Consider the following 23,664-nt stretch of genomic DNA (forward strand, 5'->3'; position numbering starts at 1 on the left):
TGGAGTGCTATTGTCAGTATTATTGGCGACTCAGTGGCTAGCACTGCTGCCTCACAGCAGCCAGGGACCCAGGTTCGGCTCATGTCTTGGGTCACTGTCTGTGTGGAGTTTGCACATTCTCCCTGCATTTGCGTGGATTTCCTTTGGGTACTCTGGTTTCCTCCCACAGTCCAAAGACATGCTGGTTAGGTTCATTGCCTGTGCGAAATACTCCTTCAGTGCACCTGAACAGGTGCCGGAGTGTGGCAACTAGGGGATTTTTGCAGTTACTCCATTGCAGTGTTAATGTAAGCCTACTTGTAGCACTAATAAATAAACTTTAACTTTACTGAGTGCTCCATTATTGAAATATGTTAAAATCATTGACTGATCATTCAATACGGATTCATCAGAAATGAGAAACTGTATTTGTGGGGGGAAAATACAGGGACTATTTCCATTTGTTCAAAGAAAGCTGAGAAATGCATTGGATTTTTATTAATTGTGAAGAGTTTTCCAGATTAGTAAGGCCAGACCTTATTTGGAGCATTGTGAGTAGTTTTGGGCCCCATATCTAAGGAAGGATGTGCTGGCCTTGGAAAGGGGCCAGAGGAGGTTCACAGGAATGAAGAGCTTATTGTATGAGGAATGGTTGAGGACTCTAAGTCTGAACTCTTTGGAATTTAGAAGAATGAGGGGGGATTTTATTGAAACTTACAGGATACTGCGAGGCCTGGATAGAGTGGATGCGGAGAGGATGTTTCCACTAGCAGGAAAAACTAGAACCAGGGAGCACAGCCTCAAACTAAAGGGACTATTCTTCAGAACAGAGATGAAGAGGAATTTCTTCAGCCAGAGAATGGTGAATCTGTAGAACTCATTGCTGTGGAGGGCTGCGGTGGGCAGGTCATTGAGTGTTTTTAACACAGAGATAGATAGGTTCTTGATTAATAAGGTGGCTGGGAGTTGTGAAGAAAAGGCAGGAGAATGGGGATGAGGAAAATATCAGGCATGATTGAATGGTGGAGCAGACTCGATGGGCCGAGTGGCCTAATTCTGTTCCTATGTCTTATGGTCTTATGGTCTAAGGTCGATGCTCGTGGTTGCAGTGCAATGAGGAAAGGCTCATTGCTTCAGGTGAGAATGGTGAATGGAAGAAACTCTAACTTCACATCTCATCCCGGAGATGAGGGGGTTAGACTATGAAGAGAGACTAAATAGACTCGGTCTGTAATCGTTGGAGTTTAGAAGGATGAGGGGGGGATCTTATAGAGACGTATAAGATAATGAAAGGGATGGATAGGGTACAGCTGGAGAGATTCTTCCCGCTCAGAAAGGATAGCAGGACTAGAGGGCACAGCCTCAAGATAAGGGGGGGCAGTTTAGAACGGAGTTGAGGAGGAACTTCTTCACTCAAAGGGTGGTGAATCTCTGGAATTCTCTGCCCGTTGAAGTAGTGGAGGCTACCTCGCTAAATATATTTAAGACACGGGTAGATAGGTTTTTGGTGGACGAGGGAATTAAGGCTTATGGGGAGAAAGCGGGAAAGTGGAACTGATCCACTTCAGATCAGCCATGATCTTATTGAATGGCGGGGCAGGCGCGAAGGGCTAGATGGCCTACTCCTGCTCCTACTTCTTATGTTCTTATCTTGAGGGGGATGCATACAATGAAGAGGGCATTTAACAGAACGGACTTCAACTAAAGAATATGTTATGAAACAGTTACCTGCAGCTTTCAATAACTATTCAACTAGCAACTTTACAGAACTATGTTTAACTTGAAGCGCTAACTGAGCTTCTCTTTCCACAGATGCTGCCAGACCTGCCAAGTATTTCCAGCGGTTCCTGTTTTTATTTCTGAGTTATTTCACGTCCCTCCTCCACTCTAAGTTCTTGTAAAGTCCCCTCACCGGAAATTTTTTGGCCCAGTTCCTTCTTAGAATGGAGTTTAGATGTTCCCTGTCATCATTCTAATCCCCAAAGACTGAAAGCAGATACAGAAGTGAACCTCAGACTCACATGTTTACTTCATATTGTGAGCTATTCTGATACCTACATCTGTAGTTCAGCTTTCTTAATGAGAATGCTCCTGTTAGACAATTTGAGAGGTTTCATTCTATGAAATGAATGATCTGTATGAATGTAAGTTGTTGCTGTTATTGTTTGAACAGTGGACGATATGTATTAACGAGTGCCAAGGTATAGCTTAGCTATCCATATGAGATCATTAAACTTCTTCCTGCACAATTGCTGAAGTGGTGGGGGTCGCACCTACAGTGCCAAGTTAGCCTGCAACACCCTTTTATGAGATTTACTGCCCTTTGTGCCCAAGATTTTTGCTCTTCTAGCAAAGAAACATCCATAGATGTCTTTCAGGAGCTGCTCCAAACCTTTTCTTTCACTGTTTTCACTGGCAGCAAAACTTCTAAGAACATAGTGACAGGAATAGGCCATTCAGCCCATTGAACTTATTCTGCCATTCTGTTCAAACCTGGCTGACCTGTATCTTAACCGCATTTACTTGCTTTGGCTCCACATCCATATCCTTTAAAAGCCTTGCATAACAAAGATCTAGCCCCCCAGCTGTTAAGCATGTGGGGTTACTTTCAGTACTTTAGTCTGTCTGGACTTTGAGAGTAATTGGGAGGAAATGGCAGTGGGTTAGTGGTGGATACATGTTGTTGAATGGAATTCCCTCTCTTCCATTAATCCACCAATGTGTTTTCAGGGGTTAGCGCTGCTACTCTCACAGCGCCAAGGACCCAGGTTCGATTCTGGCCTTGGGTGACTGTCTGTTTGCATGTTCTTCCCATGAATGCATGGGTTTCCTCCGAGTGTTCCAGTTTCTTCCCACAGTCCAGAAATATGTGGTTAGATGAATTGGCCACATTAAATTGCCCCTTAGCGTCCCAAGATGTGTAGGTTAGGTAGATTGGCCATGATCAAAGCATGGGGTTATGGGACAGGGAGGGGAAGTGGTCCTAAGTAGACTGCTCTTCAGGAGGGTCAGTGCAGACTCAATGGGCCAAATGGCCTCCTCCTACACCATAAGAACTGTGTGATTCAAAGCTTTTAGCCCCTGCTTGAGGATTTGCAAGTATAGGTTTGGTTTCACGCTGGAAAACATAAATAAAAACATAACTTTATTTCTAGCATTTCAAAAAACTGGGAATATGAATGTAGTGGGGATTTCGTAGAACAGCAATTATGGCTCGACCTTAACTTTGATAGGAAGAATTTATATTTGTGTGGACATGCAGCTATTAGTTTGTTAATCTATTGCCCACCCAAACTTGGTGGTGAACCACTGTCTGCTGGGACAGGACCACGTTATTTCACCGCTTCCTGAATTGACTTGCACTGTTTTGCTCACTTAGTCTCACTCTGACTGCTGCTCTGGACATGTATTGCTGCTGCAAATTGCTCCCTGATCTTCCTATGGTTCTGCTGAGACTGCTGCTGTCCAAGTTTTATTCTGGATCTCCACAGACCTGCGGGTGCTTCACGTTGCCCCAGCTGCCAGTTTAAGCCTCTTCCGCCACCTGGTGGGCTGCCCCCTCCACCACAAGGGATTGCTCCTCTCGCCTCTGTAGTCACTCCCTGTCTTCCAGCCTCACAATGCTTCTGTTGCTGAGCTCCACATGGCCTGATGCTCTGGTTGTTCCCGCACTCCTAAACTAACCTCCATCTGATACCCCACTAGTTCCTGTACTGACTCCATTACTCCAACATTCAGTCCTTAACCAAAATCTGCTCCTCTTTTTTCTTCATTCGTGGGACATGGGCATCCCTGGCTAGCCAGCATTGTTACCCATCCTTAGCTGCCCTTGAAACTGAGTGGCTTGCTGAACCATTTCAGAAGGAAGTTGAGAGTCAGCCACATTGCTGCCACAGGGGTTATATGTAGGCCAGACCCGGTAAGGATGGCAGATTTCACCCTAAAGGACATTAGTGAACCAGATGGGTTTTTCTGACAATCAACAACGGTTTCATGCTAATCCGTAGATTCTGAATTCCAGCTTTTTTTAAAAAAAATTCAAATTCCACCATCTGTTGTGGAAGGATTTGAACCCGGGTCCCTAAAACATTCACCAGGTTTCTGGATTACAGTGAAACACTAGGCCATTGCCTTCCCATGGCTGTTGGTTCAGTCTTATGTTGACTTCTCGATGAAATCGGGAAGGCTGCATCCTTATCTGGACATCAGGTCTCTGTTGGCTCCTGATCCATATTTCACTTTTCACAACCTCTGAACTGTACCTTCACTTCATCCCGGCCTCCAAGTGAGACTTTGCACCACCATTGCCCACTACCCCCCCCCCGCCCCCCCAAACCATACTGTGTTGTCCTCCTTCAAGAGATATATCTTGAATTATTGCCCTGGTCACTGTCTGATATTAGCAATTAGCTGTGTCAATATTCCTTGCATTTTACCTATTGTTGTCTTATGGCAGCCATACATGGGGAGAGGGCAGGAATGTGGAACTGAGCCACGACAGATCAGCCATGATCTTATTGAATGGCGGGGCAGGCTCGAGGGGCTGGATGGCCTACTCCTGCTCCTGTTTCTTATGTTCTTATATTCATTGTCTTTTCATAATCCGCCATTTATAGCCAGTCCCTTTTATGTTCCTTTCACTCTGGCTGTTTCTGGCCTGTCTTTTCTCCCTCCTCCTCTTCATCTCTCCAATCTCCAATCTCCAATCCCACCCCCACCCCCACCCCCACCCTCTGCCCCACCATGTTCCCCACAAGCTCTCTTTTCATTTTAGATTAGGCACCAGTCTAACACCTTTCCAGGCTTTAATACCTCTTCAACAATTTGTGGTGTTTATATGCTTATTGTTTGGTATTCCCGTTTTGTAAGCTTTCCAGAACCCATGGCTGGCTCCCAGAGTGGATGCTCCAACCGTTTAATAGCCTGTTCTCAGTGACCATCTCACCAAGATAATTCCATTGAATAATCCCTACAGTTCAGAGGGAGGCCATTCGGTCCATCAAGCCTGAACCAGCAACAATCCCACCCAGACCCTAACCCTGCATATTTACCCTGCCAATTCTGCTGACACTAAGTGACAATTTAACATGGCCAATCCACCTAAGCGGCCCATCTTTGGAGCGTGGGAGGAAACCGGAGCACCCGGAGGAAACCCACGCAGACATAGGGAGAACATGCAGAGTTCACTTAGACAGTGACCCAAGGCCAGAATTGAACGGCACTGTCAGGCAGCAGAGTTAACCACTGTGCCACCATGTTGCCCATATAATTTCTTTGTGGCTAATGTCTTTGACACCCATCTTGTCTCTCTTCAGCTCCGTTTCCCTAGGATCTGACCAGTGGGTCAACAAAATTCAATTGCCCTAATCCAGTGCTGCAGCCTGGGGAGAAACACTAGACACATCACCACACCTGCATTTTTCTCATTTGAATCCCCATTGGCAAAGCGCAGTCATTGATGCAAGAACCATGCAAATTGGGTGTGGAAAGAATAACATATATTTGTAGAGTGCTTTTTATAACCTTTGGCTGTCTCAAAGTGCTCTACCACCAATAAAGTACTTCTGAAATGTATTCACTGTTGTAATCGAGGAAATGCATTTTGTGCACATTAAGGTTCCAACTGGGACCAAGGCCACGTGTCCGAGGAAGGGGAGGACTCTCAGCTGGGGCCAGAGAGGAGAAGATTTGATTTGTTGTCACATGTATTGGGCCTCCTTTAAGGTCAAACCAAATAAACAAACTCAAGTTAAATCAGGACAAAGTAAAAGGGGCAGCTCCCCAAAAGGAAGGGGAACAGCCCAAACAAAATCAAAGTACAAAGGAAACTTGAAACCATCAAATTAAAATCACATGTATTGGGAAACGTTTCTCGAGTGCTATACAGACATAGCATACTATTCATAGAGTAGAGAACGCATAACGTAGTGCTACAGTCATAGCTAGGGCATAGAGATCAACTTAATGCAAGGTAGGTCCATTCAAAAGTCTGATTGAATTAGAGTTTTATTAGGAAGTTTGAAAGAATTAGAATGAAGTTTTAGAAATATAGAACGAGATTAAAAGATAGAAGGTATGCTGGGCACAGCTTGTAAAAAGTCACCTCACCCCGGCGCCATCTTGATTTGTTTGCAAATCTAAGAGAGCATTCCTGTGCATTTAATAAAGCTTACAATATACTAAGCTTTATTGACTGGGCATAGAGAACAAGCACTGGGAGATTCTGTTAAACATGTATAAAATACTAGTTCAGAATCATGAGGGTTCTGGAGAGGGTGGATAGTGAGAAACTGTTCCCATTGATAGAAGGATTGAGAATAAGGCCGCAATAATTTAAGCTAATTAGCAAACAAAGCAGAAGTAATATGGGCAAAAATTCTTTTCCACGGCGAGTTGGTAAGGGCCAGAATGCACTGCTTAAGAGTGTGGTGGAAACAGGTTCAATCCAAGATGTTACATGGGAATAAAAGGGTTATCTGAAAAGAATGTGCAGAGTTTGATTTGATTTATTATTGTCACATTAACAGTATACAGGGAACATTGTTGTTTCTTATATGCTGTACAAAGCATACCATTCATAGAGAAGGAAATGAGAGAGGGAATATTGCAGTGATACAGACATAACTAGGGTGCAGAGTTACGAGGGAGAAGGCAGGAGAATGGTACGGGGTGAACTATTCATTCGAAGGGCTGGTGCAGACATGATTGGCTAAATGGTCTCCTCCTGCACTGTAACAACTGATGTTGATGCCAGAGCTGATGTGGAGATGCTGGCGTTGGACTGGGGTAAACACAGTAAGAAGTCTCACAGCACCAGGTTAAAGTCCAACCGGTTTATTTGGTAGCAAATACCACTAGCTCTCGGGACTCTGTCCCTTCGTCAGGTGAGTGGGGAGTTCTGGTAACAAACAGAGCATATAAATACACACACTCACTTTACAGAATACTGATTAGAATGTGAGTCTTTACAGCTAATCAAGTCTTAAAGGTGCAGACAATGTAAGTGGAGATAGCATTAAGCATAGGTTAAAGGGATGTGTGTTGTCTCCAGACAGGACAGTAAGTGAGATGTTGCAAGCCCAGGCAAGTCATGGAGGTTACAAATAATGTGACATGAACCCAAAATCCTGGTTGAGGCCGTCCTCATGTGTGCAGAACTTGGCTATCAGTCTCTGCTCAACAACTCTGTGTGGTTGTATGTTGTGAAGGCCACCTTGGAGAACGTTTGCTTGAAGATCAGAGGCCGAATGCCCATGACCGCTGAAGTGTTCATCAACAGCTGGCCAGAGGATTGCCAACTGTGATGGTGTATTCCTGGGACTTGTCCCAGGTTCCAGACATCATCCAGCAAACATAGCAATCCTACAGCCTACGACAATGCTCAACTAACCAACAAAGAGTTTCTGCATCCCACTGTCAATATTTTCACATTCATGGTAAAGAGAAAGCGGGTAAGGAAATGAAAAAATACTTCAGTTAATCTTCTGACACATTTTCTCCATAGCTGTGTCCTGGTAATTGATCTTCAGATTCCAAAAGCTAGAAGCTTTGGTTACCAAATAAACCTTTTGGACTTTAACCTGATGTTGTAAGACTTCTTACTGTGACTCCCGGTTAGCCATGGATAGTTGGCAACCTTGGTCGCCAACTCCTGACGTCAGGGGCTGGCCACAGAGCGATGACGTCATGGCCTACCGCAACACGCTGACGTCGGAGTGGCCGAGAGTTCGATTACGTCAGGGCGGGGGGGAGCGAGGGGCTCAAGGGCAGGCGGGCCCCGAGAGCACGGTGACAGCAAAGAGCCTGATAACGTCAGGATCGATTGCGTGTGTCCTGACGTTCGGGGTTGACTGCGAGCGTGATGACGTCATGGCAGACTATGCGGCGCGATGGCGTCAGGATCGATCATGAGCGTCCTGGCGTTCGGGCTGGTTGCCAACGTGATGACGTAATGACCGGCCAGGGTAGCGCGCTGACATCAGGCGCAGGCCGCCGCCGCCGCCGCCATCTTGGCCGGTTTTCTTTCTTTCCCTCTCTCTGTGTCTCTGTTTATTTGTTGGGGGTGGGGAGGGGGGGCAGGTGAATAAAGAGTCCCTACCCCTCCTGACAGAAGAATGTCCGCCTTTTCTGAGTCAGCTCTGGAAAAGAAACTGGCGGAACTGAGCAACTCGCAGCAGAGCGTGCAGACCCTGTCCCTGTGGCTCATCCACCACCGCAAGCACTCCAAGACCATCGTGACGGTGTGGCACCGGGAGCTGAAGAAAGGTGAGCGTGGGGCCCAGCAGCCACACTGAGCAGGCACTCTGATGCCTCTTCACAGCTAGAGACCTTTCACGCAGGAGCTCCCTGTTCCCCGGTCACCAGAGAGGGCTTCAGCTTCTTGTGTATCCCCAGGAGCGGCGTGCTGAGTTTCAGGCAATGCCTTTTATACACAAACAGAAAATGCTGGAAAATCTCAGCCGTTCTGACAGCATCTGTGGAGCGAGAATAGAGTCAATGTTTCGAGTCTTTTATCTGAATGCCTTTTGTACATTAGTTTTAAATTTTCACACCTCTGTGTGGTGACTGCAGACTTACCAAGCCTCACTCATTTTCATTTTGTTCAGAAATGTAAATCATTTTGATTTATTATTGTCACATTTTATGCAGCGCAAAGTATTGTTTCTTTCAAGCTATACAGACAGCATACCGTTCATAGAGAAGGAAATGAGAGTGCAGAATGTAGTGTTACAGTTATAGCTAGGGTGTAGAGAAAGATCAACTTAATGCAAGGTACTTTTTGGGTTTTTTTCAGAAAGGGAGATCAGCTGTATTGTTGGATTTTAAATTAAATTCACTCTTCAAATATTGCTCCCTGATCATTTTACATAATCCTCATGTGTACTATCAGTTAAAAGACATCTTTTGGAAAGAATTGCCAGTACACCATTCCTGCTATCTAATTTGACGCTAATGAGTTGAGGTTCCTGTAATAATCCCTGATCTATTCTAAACCTTTAATGACATCTCCCACTTTGTGCACAAAGGTTCTGCTGGCAATGTAATTTGTGATCTTTCCGACCAAATAATTGCCTAGTGCCAATGTAAATTTTAGATTGGAAATTTGCATTAGCTGAACTCGCTCTACAAGTTAGGCCAATCACTTGAGGCAAAGATGCCACAAAAGTTTATTTAAAACATTACTTTCACACTTCTGACACCAAAACTGAATGAGCAGCCCATAGGCTTGATGCTATTACGGTGATTTAGATGGGCATTGCCCGATAGCCAGGTAAAGTGCTTTGGGATCCCTGATGCAGCTTCTCTTTCCAAACTGGATGAAAGGACTGACATGATCTCTGACTGCCACAAACCATGCTGCCACTTGTTTGGTTCGTAGATTGAGAGAAAGTAGAACTGTCATTGTTATTCAGAGGGAGGTATTGTATTTTCGGTTCAAAGGTTGAGATTGCAGTGCTTCAGGAAGGCAGCTCACCATCATCTTCGCAGTGACAATTAGGGATAGGCAAGAATGCGGGCCGGGCCAACAAAGCCCGTGTCTCTTGATCGAATTTTCAAAAATGTTATCAAAGTAACCAGGAAAAAAACAAAACAAAGTAGGAATAAATGATCCTTGCTTGGGGAGGGTTGCCAACTGTGATTAAATTTATTCTTAGAGGCTTTGTCACATGAAACCACACACTTCAGTCATTAGTTCTCCAACACATCCATCCTTGTGACATACTGCCTACACCAATAACAAAGTCAAAAAAAAACTATTCAGTTGGCTGATATTTGACTGTCAGCCGAGCAGCTTTTTACCCTTCTATTTTAAATCTTTTTGTTTTTAATCTGGTTAAGAAAAATGTTCAAATCATGCTGTGATTTTTCTCCAGTATTGCACACAACAGTGTCCTGGAGACTGATTTTTGGAGGGTTGGTAACACTATTCTTAGTTTGGCTGGCAGTGACTACTGGAATGCAAACCAATGTAAGGGCTCCAGCTTTTTACAATTCACATTAGTGATTTGGATGGGGGGAACCAAATATAATATTTCCAAGTTTGCTGATGACAGAAAATCAACTCTGAATGTGACTTGTGAGGAGAGTACAAAGAAGGCTTCAAATGGATCTGGACAGGATAAATGAATAAACAAGAACACGGAGATAGCATAGAGTTATAAAAGTTCTATTCTATTCTATCTATTGTCCCATTTTTCTAACACTTGGTCCGTAGCCTTGTCTGCTATGCTGTTTTTAGTGATCATTAAATTGCTTCTTTAAATGTTGTGAGGATTCCTGTATCTACTTCTCTTTCAGGCTATGAATTCCAGATTCTCACCACCCTCTGGGTGAAAAAAATTTCCTCAAATCTCACCATAAATCTATGCACCTTTTTACTAAGGGGAAAAGTTTCTTCCTATCTATGTCCCTCAATTTTGTACACCTCAATCAGCGCCCCCCCCCCCCCCCCCCCTCCCGCCGCCGCCGCCCTCAGCCTTGTCTGCTCTTAAGGAAAATAATCCCAGCCTCTCTATGTAGCTGAAATGCTCCAGCCCTGGCAATGTACTGGTGATTCACCTTTACACCCTAGTCCAATCATGTCCTTCCTATTGTTTGGCAACCAGAACCGTACACAGTATCCCAGCTGTGGCCTAACGAATGTTTTATACAACTTTGTCATAATCCCCCTGCTCTTGACTTTATTAGCAAAGACATAGAATATAAGTATCCCAAATGCCTTGTATAATGTGAAGTTAACCACTTCGGTAGCCAAAAATGCAGAGTATGTTTTAAACCCTAGATTGGGAAGGGAACCTATGTATCCTTGTTCACAAGTCACTGAAAACTAGCAAGCAATTAGGAAGATAAATAGTATGTTGGCCTTTATTACGTGTGGATTTGAGTACAGGAGTAACAATATCTTGGTACAATTATGTAGAGCCTTGGTGAGACTAACTTGGAGTGTTTGCAGTTTTGGTCTCCTTGTTTAAGGAAGGATAAACTTGCCTTGGAGTGCAAATTTGTGGGATGGTCTGATTTTGGTGGCTGGACCTGCATTTTCTAGATTTTAGAAGAATGACAGGTGATCTCATTGAAACATACAAAATTCTTAGAGGATTCTATAAGCAGATACAGGAAGGATATTTTCCCTGGCTGGTGTTGAGTGGTCTAGAACTGAAGGGTGCAGTCTCAGAACAAGGGTGGAGGTAGAGACATTCTTCCCGCTTAGAAAGGATAGCAGGACTAGAGGGCATAGCCTCAAGATAAGGGGGTGGGCAGGCAGTTTAGATTGAAGTTGAGGAGGAACTTCTTCACTCAAAGGGTGGTGAATCTCTGGAATTCTCTGACGGTGAAGTGGTGGAGGCTACTTCGCTGAATATATTTAAGTTACAGGTAGATAGGTTTCTGATAGACAGGGGAATTAGGGGTTATGGGGAGAAGGCGGGAAAGTGGAACTGATCCACTTCAGATCAGCCATGATCTTATGGCGGGATAGGCTCGAAGGGCTAGATGGCCTACTCCTGCTCCTATTTCTTATGTTCTCATTAATAAGGGACAGGCCATCTCAGACTTCTGAGGAAGAATTTCTTCACTTGGAGGCAGGTGAATCTTTGCAATTCTCCACCCCAGATGGTTGTGGCGGCTCAATCGTTGTATAGGTTAGATAGATTTCTAGATTGTCAAGATATCAAAGGGTATGAAGATAGTGTGGGACAGTGTTAGTGGGGTACGTCATTAGCCATGATCTAATTGAACGGCAGAGTAGGCTTGAGGTGCTAAATGACCTACTCCTGCTCCTATTTCTTATGTCCCCAAGTTGACAGCCTTGACTCCATGGTATCACATTGGCCTGAGTCAGTAGGATACTGGCTGTAGCTTGCCATGAGAATTTCAGCATGTGATCCAGCTGACATTGGGAGGGTGCTATTTTGTTGGAGTTGCCAATGTTTGGGTGAGTTGATAAACCAAGATTGTCTGACTATTAATGGAGATGACAAAGATCTTGTTCAAAAAACAGGGAAGTTTCCCTCATCCTGACCAACATTTATTCCTAAATCAACACAATCTATTAGCTTGCCATTCATCTTCTAACTGTGGATTTCCCTGTTCAATGCAGCCTTTTCTGTAACCTTAATCAACGTAGATTAAATGGAATTGAGAGATCGCAAGCTTTGAGTTTCTGCATGGAATAATTGTAATCTTCCAAGATCTGTAGAATTGTCTTGTAAGTTTTCGGGCCTTCTCGTTGAAGGTTATTTAACTTGTACATTTTTTTCCCCTACATATCTTGTCATTCCTGAGAGTTGTTTATTTTATAAAAGTATGAACTGAGCCTGTGTTTTGCTCGTTGGTAAGAATTACTTACGCTGGCACAAGGAGATTTTTAATTTGCCACCACGTTCCATCCCAAACCAATGAACAAATCTCCCTCTAAAACTTTGCAATTGAAAACCCCAATCGTTGCAGGTTTAGCATTTTTACAGACTCATCCAGTAGAGATGAAGACCGTTCAGCCTAGATTGGGCAGACCTTTCAAAAGACAATGAGTGTCCTGCCAATTCACTGTAGCCTATCATTTCTTTTTCATGTAGAGACCCCATTTCCCTTTGAAAGTTACTTTTGCATTTGCTTTTATAACCCTTAATTTCAACAATTCCATATCTACTTCCACCTCTATCTTTTCAGATGGCAGCTGTTGGTGATAATTCTGATATGACCATTTAATCCACTATTGAACCTGTCCCTTTGCTTTACTAATTGTCCTATTATCATCGCTTTTTGTTTTATACCATCATCCTTTCTGTTTCTAAATCTCTCTTGTCTATCACATTATCATCAACTTTCCCATTTGATTTCCCCCACCCAGTCTGCTTGCCTATGTACTTATTTAAACCTATTAACATCTCTAACTGTTTCCAGTTCTTATGCAAGACCATTGATCTAAAACATTAATTCTGTTTCTCTCTCCACAGATGCTGTCTGACCTACTGATTTGTTTCCAGAATTTTCTGTTTTTATTTCCGGTTTCCAGCATCCTCTGTTTTATGCAATTGTTTTGTTACTTTAAAGCTGTTCTGTTTGCCGACCGTATCGCCTGCCGAAAGTTTTGCATCTGATCAAAACAGTCATAACTTTGAGCAACCTTCTCTGCTCAACCCTACCTTTGCTGTAAAGAGAATAATGCTATCTTTCACTTGCCTCTCCACATAACTAAATCTTTCATTTCTGATGCTGTTCTAATAAATCTCCTTTCTTCCATTACCAAGGACTAGACATGTTTCCTAAAATGTAGTGCCTAGATTTGGACTCAATAATCCAGCTGACACCTAACCAGCGATTTATGGAGGTTTAGCATTACTTCCTTAACTTGTTACTTTGTTATTCCATTTATAATGCCCAGCGTCCAGATTGCTTTCATAACAGCTTCTTCATCTTGCCTGCCACCTTCAAAGATTTGTGTGTGTGAATGCCATTGCTTTTCTGTTCCTGCACCCTCTCTAAAATTGTACCACTTAGTTCATGCATTCTACCAAACCAAAATAAGTTACTTAACATGTTTCTACGTAAACTATTAGCTGCTGTGTCTCTGCCCATTTCCCCAGTCTATATCATCTTGCAGTTTGCTATCTTTCCAAGTTTTGTGTTCTTGGTAAACTTGGAAATGCCCATGCAATGTAATATATATCAAACAAAGTCTTGGTCATAATACTGACCCCTGGAGGGGAGATGGGTTTTTGTGGGGGTGGGGTGGCGGAGCAGGAGCAGAAATCATATACTTTTCCTTGGACTGCAAACTAACAGTTCACTGCCATGTGTTGTATTTCTGTGCCACTTTCTTGTGGCAGTTTATCCAAAGGTGATAGTCTACCAACTTTCAGCAAAGGTTGGGATTGAGTCTTGGTATACTACGCAAAGTACTGGACTGAAGCTTTGAGATTTTTGTTCACCATTTGCAAGTACTACTTTGACTTGAGCAGAGTGATTGTTTAAAATGTTGACAGGTCGGCGCTCCATCTACAACAATCCCGGATGCTGTTGGCCTTGATATGCTCTGTTCAAACTGTATAAGGTTGATCAGGTTCGCCTTGAATGGTAATTACAACTCATCGAATGACCATGATGAAAGCCCCTCTCAAAGCTGTTAGTGCTTGCATGTTATACATCACTTTAGCAGATTGCCAATAAGAAATGGCCAAGGATATAAAGCACAATCAAAACACTTGCACATTGTTTCTATCTTATCATTATACTGGCTTAAGTGGCAAAAGCCCAAATAAGCTTAAGCATCCGTGCATATGGCAGGCAAGTATTGAGATAACGTACCCAACATCCACGTCTATTGTATTTGTCTTTATTTACTAATTTAAAAAAATACAATTGGACCCATTTAAATTTTCAATAAGCCACACATAGAACATAGAACATTACAGCGCAGAACAGGCCCTTTGGCCCACGATTTTGCGCCGACCAATTAAAAAGCAATGACCCTCTAACCTAAACCAAACCCTTTCCATCCATAAACCTATCCACGGATCTCTTAAACGCCCCCAAACTAGGCGCATTTACAACTGCAGCAGGCAGGGCATTCCAATCCCTCACCACCCTCTGGGTAAAGAACCTACCCCTGACATCCGTCCTATAACTACCACCCCTGAATTTAAAGCTATGCCCCCTCATGCTAGCTTTCTCCATCCGAGGAAAAAGGGTATCACTGTCCACCCTATCTAAACCTCTAATCATCTTATATGTTTTAATAAGGTCCCCTCTTAGCTGCCTTCTTTCTAACGAAAACAACCTCAAATCCCTCAGTCTCTCCTCATAGGACCTCCCCTCCATACCAGGCAACATCCTGGTAAACCTCCTCTGCACCGTCTCCAAAGCCTCCACATCCTTCCTATAATGTGGGGACCAGAACTGCACACAATACTCCAAGTGCGGCTGCACCAGAGTTTTGTACAGTTGCAATATGACGCTGCGGCTCCTAAATTCAATCCCCCTACCAATAAACGCCAAGACGCCGTATGCCTTCCTAACAACCCTATCTACTTGATTCCCAACTTTCAGGGATCTATGTACACATACACCTAGATCCCTCTGTTCATCAACACTATTCAGAGTCCTACCGTTAGCCCTGTACTCTATACATCTGTTATTCCTGCCAAAGTGAATTACCTCACACTTTTCCGCATTAAACTCCATCCGCCACCTCTCGGCCCAGCTCTGCAACTTGTCCAAGTCTCTCTGTAAACTAAGACACCCTTCCTCACTATCTACCACACCTCCGACTTTGGTGTCATCAGCAAATTTACTAATCCACCCAACTATACCCTCATCCAGATCATTTATAAAAATTACAAACAGCAGTGGTCCCAAAACAGATCTCTGAGGCACACCACTCATAAATGAACTCCATGACGAATACTTACCATCAACCACCATCCTCTGTCTCCTATCCGCCAGCCAATTCCTGATCCAATTACCTAAATCACCCTCAATCCCATACATCTGCATTTTCTGCAGAAGCCTTCCATGGTGAACCTTATCAAACGCCTTACTAAAGTCCATATATACCACGTCAACTGCCTTACCCCCATCCACCTCTTTGGTCACTTTCTCAAAAAACTCAATAAGGTTAGTAAGGCACGATCTACCCTCCACAAAACCATGCTGACTATCTCCAATCAATTCATTACTCTCCAAATAACTATAAATCCTATCCCTAATAATTTTTTCTAAAACCTTGCCCACAACAGAAGTAAGACTCACCGGTCTATAATTCCCAGGGAAGCCTCTGTTCCCCTTCTTAAACAATGGGACAACATTCGCTATCCTCCAATCTTCTGGCACTATACCTGTGACCAACGACGACCTGAAGATCAGAGCCAGAGGCTCTGCAATCGCCTCTCTTGCCTCCCAGAGAATCCTAGGGTAAATCCCGTCCGGCCCAGGGGACTTATCTATTTTCAAACCCTCAAGAATATCTAGCACATCCTCCTTATCAACTGCAATACTGTCCAGTTTACAACCCTGTAACCCAGTGTTCTCCACAGCTACATTTATGTCCCCCTGCGTGAACACCGAAGAGAAATATTGGTTCAATGCCTCTCCAATCTCTTCCGGTTCCACACATAAATTCCCACTGCTGTCTCTAACTGGCCCTAATCTCGCCCTAACCAACCTTCTGTTCTTAACATATCTATAGAACGCCTTAGGATTAAGGAGAATCCTATCAGCCAAAGTCTTCTCATGTCCTCTTTTAGCCCTTCTTAACTCACTCTTTAACTCCCTCCTAGCCAATCTAAAGCTTTCTAGTGCACTACCTGAGCCCTCAAGTCACATCCGGACATTAGCCTCCTTTTTCTTTTTAACCAGCGAATCAACTTTCCTAGTCAATCATGGTTCCCTAGCTCGACCAATTCCTCCTTTCCTGACAGGGACATACATATCAAGGACTCGCAGTAGCTGCTCCTTGAAAAAACTCCACATTTCGGACGTTCCGAGACCCTGTAGTCTCCTAGTCCAACCTATGCTTCCTAATTCTCTCCTAATAGCCTCATAATTACCCTTCCCCCAGCTAAAACTACTGACCCGAGGTTCATGCCTATCCCTTTCCATCACTCAGGTGAACGTAACCGAATTGTGGTCACTATCACCAAAATGCACACCAACTTCCAAGTCTAGCACCTGGTCTGGCTCATTTCCCAGCACCAAATCCGATATAGCCTCACCTCTAGTTGGCCTATCAACATACTGAGTCAAAAAACCTTCCTGCACGCTTTGTACAAAAACTGACCCCTCTAATGAGCTAGAGCTATAGCTATTCCAATTAATATTAGTAAAGTTAAAGTCCCCCATAACAATTACCCTATTACTTTCACTCCTATCCAGGATCGTCTCCGCAATCCTTTCCTCAACCTCTCTAGAACTTTTAGGAGGTCTATAAAAGACTCCCAACAGGGTGACCTCTCCTCTCCTATTTCTCATCTCAGCCCATACCACCTCAACAGACAAGTCCTCATCAAACTTCCTCTCTGACACCGTGATACAATCCTTGACTAATAATGCTACCCCTCCCCCCCCTTCTACCTCCTTCTCTACTCCGACTGAAGCATTTGAACCCCGGAACCTGCAGCAACCATTCCTGACCCTGCTCTATCCATGTCTCTGGATGGCCATAACATCAAAGTCCCAGGTACTAATCCACGCTGCAAGTTCATCCACTTTATTGCGAATACTCCTCGCATTAAAGTATACGCATTTCAAACCCTGCTCCGCTCCGCTTCACCCCCACGATGCCGTGTATTGCAGTCCCCATCTATGCCCCCCTCACTTTCACCCCCGCTACTCAGGATCCCACCCCCCCTCTGAATCAGTTTAAACCCCCCTGCATAGCCTCTGCAAATTTTCCCCCCAAGATATTGGTTCCCCTGTGATTCCGGTGTAGACCATCACTCCTGTAGAGGTCCCACCTTCCCCAGAATGAGCCCCAATTGCTTAAGAACCTGAACCCCTCCCTCCTGCACCATCCCCTCAGCCACGAGTTCAAACGTTCCCTCTCTCTGTTCCGCTCTAAACTATCCCGTGGCACAGGCAAGAGTCCCGAGATAACCACTCTGTCCGACGTGGCCTTAAGCTTCCACCCCAACTCCATAAATTTCTGCTTAATATCCCCTTCCCTTAACCTCCCTATGTCATGCGTCCCCACATGAACTATGACTTGGGGTTGATCTCCCTCTCCCTTAAGAGTCCTGAACACCCTCTCTGAAACATCCCAGACCCCAGCCCCTGGGAGACAACACACCAGCCCTGAGTCCCTACCATTACCTCTGACTCTCCTATCCGTCCCTCTAACTGTGGAGTCCCCAATCACTAGGCCCAATCTTTTACATCCCCTAACCACCTGAGCCTTCACAACAGGCTCACCTCCAGAGACCTGCTCCCTTTGGCTATCTCCAGTTGATTCCTCCTCAACTGTAGCCTCCAGGACAGAAAACCTATTTTGGAGGGGAACAGCCCCAGGGGATTGTCCCCCCCAATTGCTTCTTTCCCCTCTTCCTGGCAGTTACCCAAGACTCATTTCTAGGAGTGACTATCTCCTTGTAACTCCTATCGATGTCTGCCTCAGCCTCCCGAATTATCCACATAGCTGGTGACTAACATAATGAACAGCACACCTGTAGCATATTAAGTTGCACGTGCTTCAAACAGAACGTGACAATACAATCGTTTGACTGCCAGAATGATCAGACATTTGCTGTTACTGATTCAAATTCTTATCTGCGTTAACATTGCCATTTTTATGAAGATGGCTGGTCTGATCACTATAGTTCAAAATGGCCAAGGCCCAACTGCATCCAGCCATGTTGTAAATGGAGAGCAGGCGTGTGCAGAGCATCCAGCCATGTTGTAGATGGAGAGCAGACATGTTAGTTGCATCCAGCTATGGAGGTGGAGAGCTGAAGTATGCATAGCATCCAGTATTGTTGTAAATGGAGAGCAGATGTGTCAACATTTTAAGCAATCACTCTGATCGAGTCAAAGTATTGCTTGAAAATGCTGAATAAAAGGCTTCAATCAAGCGCTTTGCCTAATATATTCATGCCTAAATGCCACACTTTCCTGAAAGATAAATGGACTATCTCATTTCATGCTGAATGGTGGTAGATGTTACATATATAGTTTTAAATTCATTTGTAGGAGCTCTAAAATTAGTGCATCAGGCTAGAATAATGTCAAAACACTAACATATATGATGAGTCAGCAATTTGCATTGGACAATGTTGCACTGTAACAACAACTTGTATTTATATAGTGCCCTTAGTATAGCTAAGATGATCTAATGTACTTCGCACAAGCGACGTCAAACAAAATTTGACATGGAGCCATATAAGGAGATATGAGCAGATGACAAGCTGGATCAGGGTAGGTTTTGAAGGGCATCTTAAATGGAGGGAATTTGAATATTCAGGGCTGTGACAGCTGAACGCGCAGTGACCAATAGTGAAATCAGAACATTCAAGGCCAGAATTGAAGGAGTTGAGTTCTGAGGGCTGGAAATGATTGCAGAGTTAGGGACAGAGTCAGGCTGTGGAGTGATTGGAAAACAAGGATAACATGTTGCTTGAATAGGAGCCAGTGTATGGTGAAAATGGTGATATCTGAACTTATTTTGAGTAATTATAGATTTCTTTCTGATTGAGTGGAAGTATGCTTCAGACCTTGCAGTGTTACATCTGTTGTGGGATTTGGATATTTTATGACTAATTTCAAAGGGGGGTATTCTTCACTTAGCTTGCTACTTAAATGAGTTTCCAGCAGAATCCTGATGACACTTTTATCCATTATATCATCTATAATTTTTTATGAGCAGTTAAATAAGTATTTTAATAGAGCTATTAATCTTTAACTCACTGTAGCTAATACATGAATACTTTAAATTGGACAAACATTTCAATGCTCCACAGAGCAAAGGTGCTGCCTTTTGAATGAGATGTTTGGCTGAGGGTCTGTAGAAGGTCCTAAGGCATATTTTAAAGAAAAGCTGAGGAGTTTTGTGTCCTTGCCAACAATTATCTTACCGTCCGAACCACTAAAACAGATGGGTATCATTTTAATTGCTGTTTTTGGGAGCTTGCTATGTGAGAATTGGTTGCAGCATTTGCCAGGATTACAATAATGACTACGTTTTAAAAGTACTAAACTGACTTTGCAGTGCTTTGGGATATCCTGAGGTCATAAAAGGTGCTATGTAAATAAAATTGCTTTTTGAGGGTTTTCCATTGCTCTGTATGTCGCTTAGCTGGAGTGTGGGAATATTAAAGCACTGTATGCATAAATATATTTTTATCATAACTATTCCACTTTGTGCATTGCTTTTTTCCATTTTAGTTTCTCACTGGAAAACCCATTAAATAGCATCACAAACTCTTGACTTTTCTTTTCCAATTCCTGTTCACAGCTAAACCAAGTAGAAAACTGACCTTCCTTTATCTGGCAAATGATGTGATCCAGAACAGTAAGAAAAAGGGACCAGAATTTACCAAGGACTTTGCTCCGGTTTTGGTGGATGCGTTTTCACATGTTTCAAGGTACCCTTTGTTCTGGTCAATGCAACCGTGGCGAGGCAGTGTTTCATTAATAATCCGACCACATCAAGGAAAGTAAATGCTGATGTTAGTCAATTTACTTTAATGGAAATGATTTTGAAACCTGATTTTTGAAAAAATACTGGAACTGTTGTGTTCTTTGAGAAAATGTCTGGTACGGTCCCTTTTGAAGGATGCCTGTGATGTATCAGATTTGCAGAATCTACTTTGCTTCCTTTGGACAGTAGAAAACATACTTAGAACTGCAGAGTGACCAATGGATGATGAAACCAAATATCATAGAATCTCTGCAGTGATGAAGAAGCCATTTAGCCCATGGAGTTTGCACCAACTCTGACAGAGTATTTTATCCTGGCACCCTCCTTCTGTAACCCCCACATTTACTGTATCCAATCTAATCTGCACATCTTTGGAAGAGAAGTATTTTTTCCCCTTTCCTGTATATAGACAATTTGAGTTTCATTTGGCAGGGGGAAACTAAACAAACTTAAATTATCTAGAATGAGCAGTTGTATTTCAGCAAAGGTGTGTCAAATATTGTAAAACATCTTTTGGTTTACACTGACTGTTGCGATCTGTTCTGAAGGCAATAATAACTAAGCATCCTCCACTTGGTTTACAGAAGTTTTCAATTTCTTCAAATTTTGCGCAAAATTAGTTGTCATTAAGGCATTTTGTGCCAGCAAGCATTCTGCTTTGCTGAACTTCTGAAATGTAGTACCGGTGTCATAGAATCCCTACAGTGCTGGTGGAGACCGTTTGGCCCATGAAGCCTGAACTGACAACAGTCCCACCCAGGACCTGTCCCTGTAACCCCATGTATTTGCCCTGCTAATCCCCCTGACACTTTGGGACAATTTAGCATGGCCAATCAACCTAACCATCACATCTTTGGACTGCCAGAGGAAACCCACGCAAATGTGGGGAGAATGTGTGCAAACTTCACACAGTGACACAAAGTGGCAATTGGATCCGGGTCCCAGGGGCTGTGAGGCAGCAGTCCTAACCACTGTGCCACCATAGAATGTATTTTTTAAAAGCTTTAAAAATTAGTCATGTTGAACTCAGCCTCCGGCAGCCCTTTACCATCTGACTGGCTCCATTAGCCCTTGCAGCTCTTGATTGTCTGACTGCATTTAGTACTGTACAGTCTCTCCAGAAAGCTGACTTGTTGGTAGGTTGTAGGGGGGAGGAAGCTCCAAAGCTGTCATCTTTGGACAAGTTGTGATTCACACTGAAAGCTGAGGAAGGAAAGGTAAACTAATTGAAACAAAAATATTGGTTATCACTCGCAGAACAGAAAGTGACCTAGTAACATGCTGTATAAAACACACCTAAGAAAGATTTGAAATAAATAGCAATCAGCCTCTGAAGTAGACCCTAGACCAAAAAGCAGCACACTTTTTCTCCTCCCCTGTCAGTGACCACAAGGAGCGCCAGAAAGCATACACAAAAAATCCTGACATTTTAAAAGACTGGCATCAACCCATACTGTGACAGCAGGAAACCAGGTGAGTGAACATTCTTCCTTGCAATATATATTGGTGTCAAATTGTTAGGGCAAAATCCCAAAAGACGCAGGATCCGTGACAAGTAGCCAGAGTCTTTTGATTGCATTAAATGACAACAGCTTAGTTGATCACCTCTCATACAACTGTTTAGGATATCTGTTCTTTTTCTCCTCGATTGAAGATTTCCCTCCAACGTGGTTGAAAGGGCTCACGTTTCTGCTCCCGCCCCTCCTTCACCTTCCCACTCGGTATGGAGTCTTCAATTTCAACATTGACGTCCTCCATGATCATTTACAACACCTCAACATGATATTGCCACCCAGTCATTATCATCACTATTCCTGTTTCAGCATTCTAAAGGGACCATTTGCCCATATCTCCATCCATTTCTCAAGCATTCAACACCTTTTTTCCTTCCCATGCAAGCACAGGAGATGCAACTTCTTTCCCTTTCCTGCCATCCAAACACTTTCTAGGTAAAGCAACACTTTCTAGGTAAAGCAGCACTTTACTTGCATTTTCAATTCAGTACATTTGTAGATGGCTTTCTACATAAGGGGAGATTCAGTGCAGATTGGATCACTGCTTTGCAGGACACCTCTGTTCAGTCAGCAAGCATGATCTGAACTTCCCCTGGTCAGTAATTTTATTTTTCCAACTCCATTTTTACTTCTTAGATTGAGCTGCATTGTAACAATGTAAATTCAAGGACAGCGTCTCATCCTTTTACAGCCTTTTGGACTCAAAATTCAGTTCAACAATGTTAGATCATAACTTCTAACTATTTTTTTCAGATAGCTTATGATTTTGCATTTCCAATTTAAAGCTCTGGAACCATGCTTTGCCATCACCTTTTGCCTTTCACCACTATCTTTTGGTCATTTGACCAGACTTGCCTTCTACCCTATCACAGACATTCCCTTTTTTATTCTTTCCCCTCCTCTGCTTGCTTAAAGCATGTTATATATGTCAGTCTTTTCTAATGTAAGGTCATCAACCTGAAATCATGTTTCTCTCCCCACAGATGCTTCCTGACCTCAGTATTTCCAGCATTTCCTGGTTTTATTTCAGATTTCCAGAATCTGCAGTATTTTGCTTCTGCACTGGGGCCTAGTGGAAATCTGCCGGACTGCTCTAGATTAGGAATTTATCTTTCACTTGAGACACGACAAAAGATACACTGGGTTGGAATGTTTCTTGGAGCAAGTTGAAATATTCCGTATTTTGTGCTGTGATATAAGCCCACTAGTCATCCTTGGCCATGCCTAGGATAAAGAGCAGTTCATCTAACCCAAACGTCCCTTCCCTGCGACCAGTGGCATCGCACTTGAGTCCTTCTCGTACCTCTCGGCAAAACTCATCTGATGCATTGCAGAGCACTAAGAATTACATGTGTTCCCCACAGCACTGTGGAAAACCAGCATCCTCTGTCTTGACTCACCTGATGAAGGGGCAGCATTCCAAAAGCCCATGCTACTAAATAAACCTGTTGGACTTTAACCTGGTATTGTGAGACTTTTTACTGTGTCTGTCAGGAAACATGGAGCTGCAGACCCAGGAAAACCTGGAACAAAGTTTAATGGACTTAGATTCTCTGTACAGGAGGCACTGAATGGAGTATGGAAGTAGCTTGATATGGGTCAGAGGACTGCTAAATTATTCCTTATTGGATGTTGGAATCCTCCTTATTCCAAATGCCACACACTGGGTAAGAAGCCAGGGAAATATCTTGCATATACCCATTGCCAGTAAATTTATAACTGGACGATTGCATAAATCAAGTGAGTAGATGATAATCTCATAGAACCTATTGGGATTACATGTTGCTCTAACTCTTGAGTGCCAAGCAAAGTTTCAAAAAACGGAGCAGTTCCTTTCCAACTTCCCCTGTTCCACTCTTTCAGGAAAATTGGTCCAAATACAGCCAGTGAGCTCGAACTGGCAATAAAACCTCTTATCGGAGAAACCCTCAAAGGCTGATAACACAAATTTTCCCTCTTATTCTTTTCTTGGTGAGTTCCACAAAACTTGCTCATCATGTAGACCAACATGTTTCTTCAGTTTTGATTACAAAATATTGGCGA

The 23,664-nt window shown here is 43.4% G+C and overlaps 1 protein-coding gene across 2 annotated transcripts in view; it reads left to right on the forward strand.

The window, feature by feature from the left end:
* Positions 1–7,976: 7,976 nt before the first annotated feature.
* LOC145352517 (regulation of nuclear pre-mRNA domain-containing protein 1A-like) overlaps positions 7,977–23,664 on the forward strand; it is a 60,038-nt gene continuing 44,350 nt past the window's right edge. For both annotated transcript variants that reach the window (XM_080202479.1, XM_080202488.1), the window contains exons 1-2: positions 7,977–8,244; positions 19,922–20,051. In XM_080202479.1, coding sequence (XP_080058605.1) covers positions 8,094–8,244; positions 19,922–20,051 — 281 coding nt within the window. In that variant the 5' untranslated portion in view covers positions 7,977–8,093. The remainder of the gene's footprint in view (positions 8,245–19,921; positions 20,052–23,664) is intronic.

The sequence above is a fragment of the Carcharhinus amblyrhynchos genome, chromosome 2 (genome assembly GCF_965287045.1).
Source record: "Carcharhinus amblyrhynchos chromosome 2, sCarAmb.v2.hapA, whole genome shotgun sequence".
NCBI classification, from domain to species: Eukaryota; Metazoa; Chordata; class Chondrichthyes; order Carcharhiniformes; family Carcharhinidae; genus Carcharhinus; species Carcharhinus amblyrhynchos.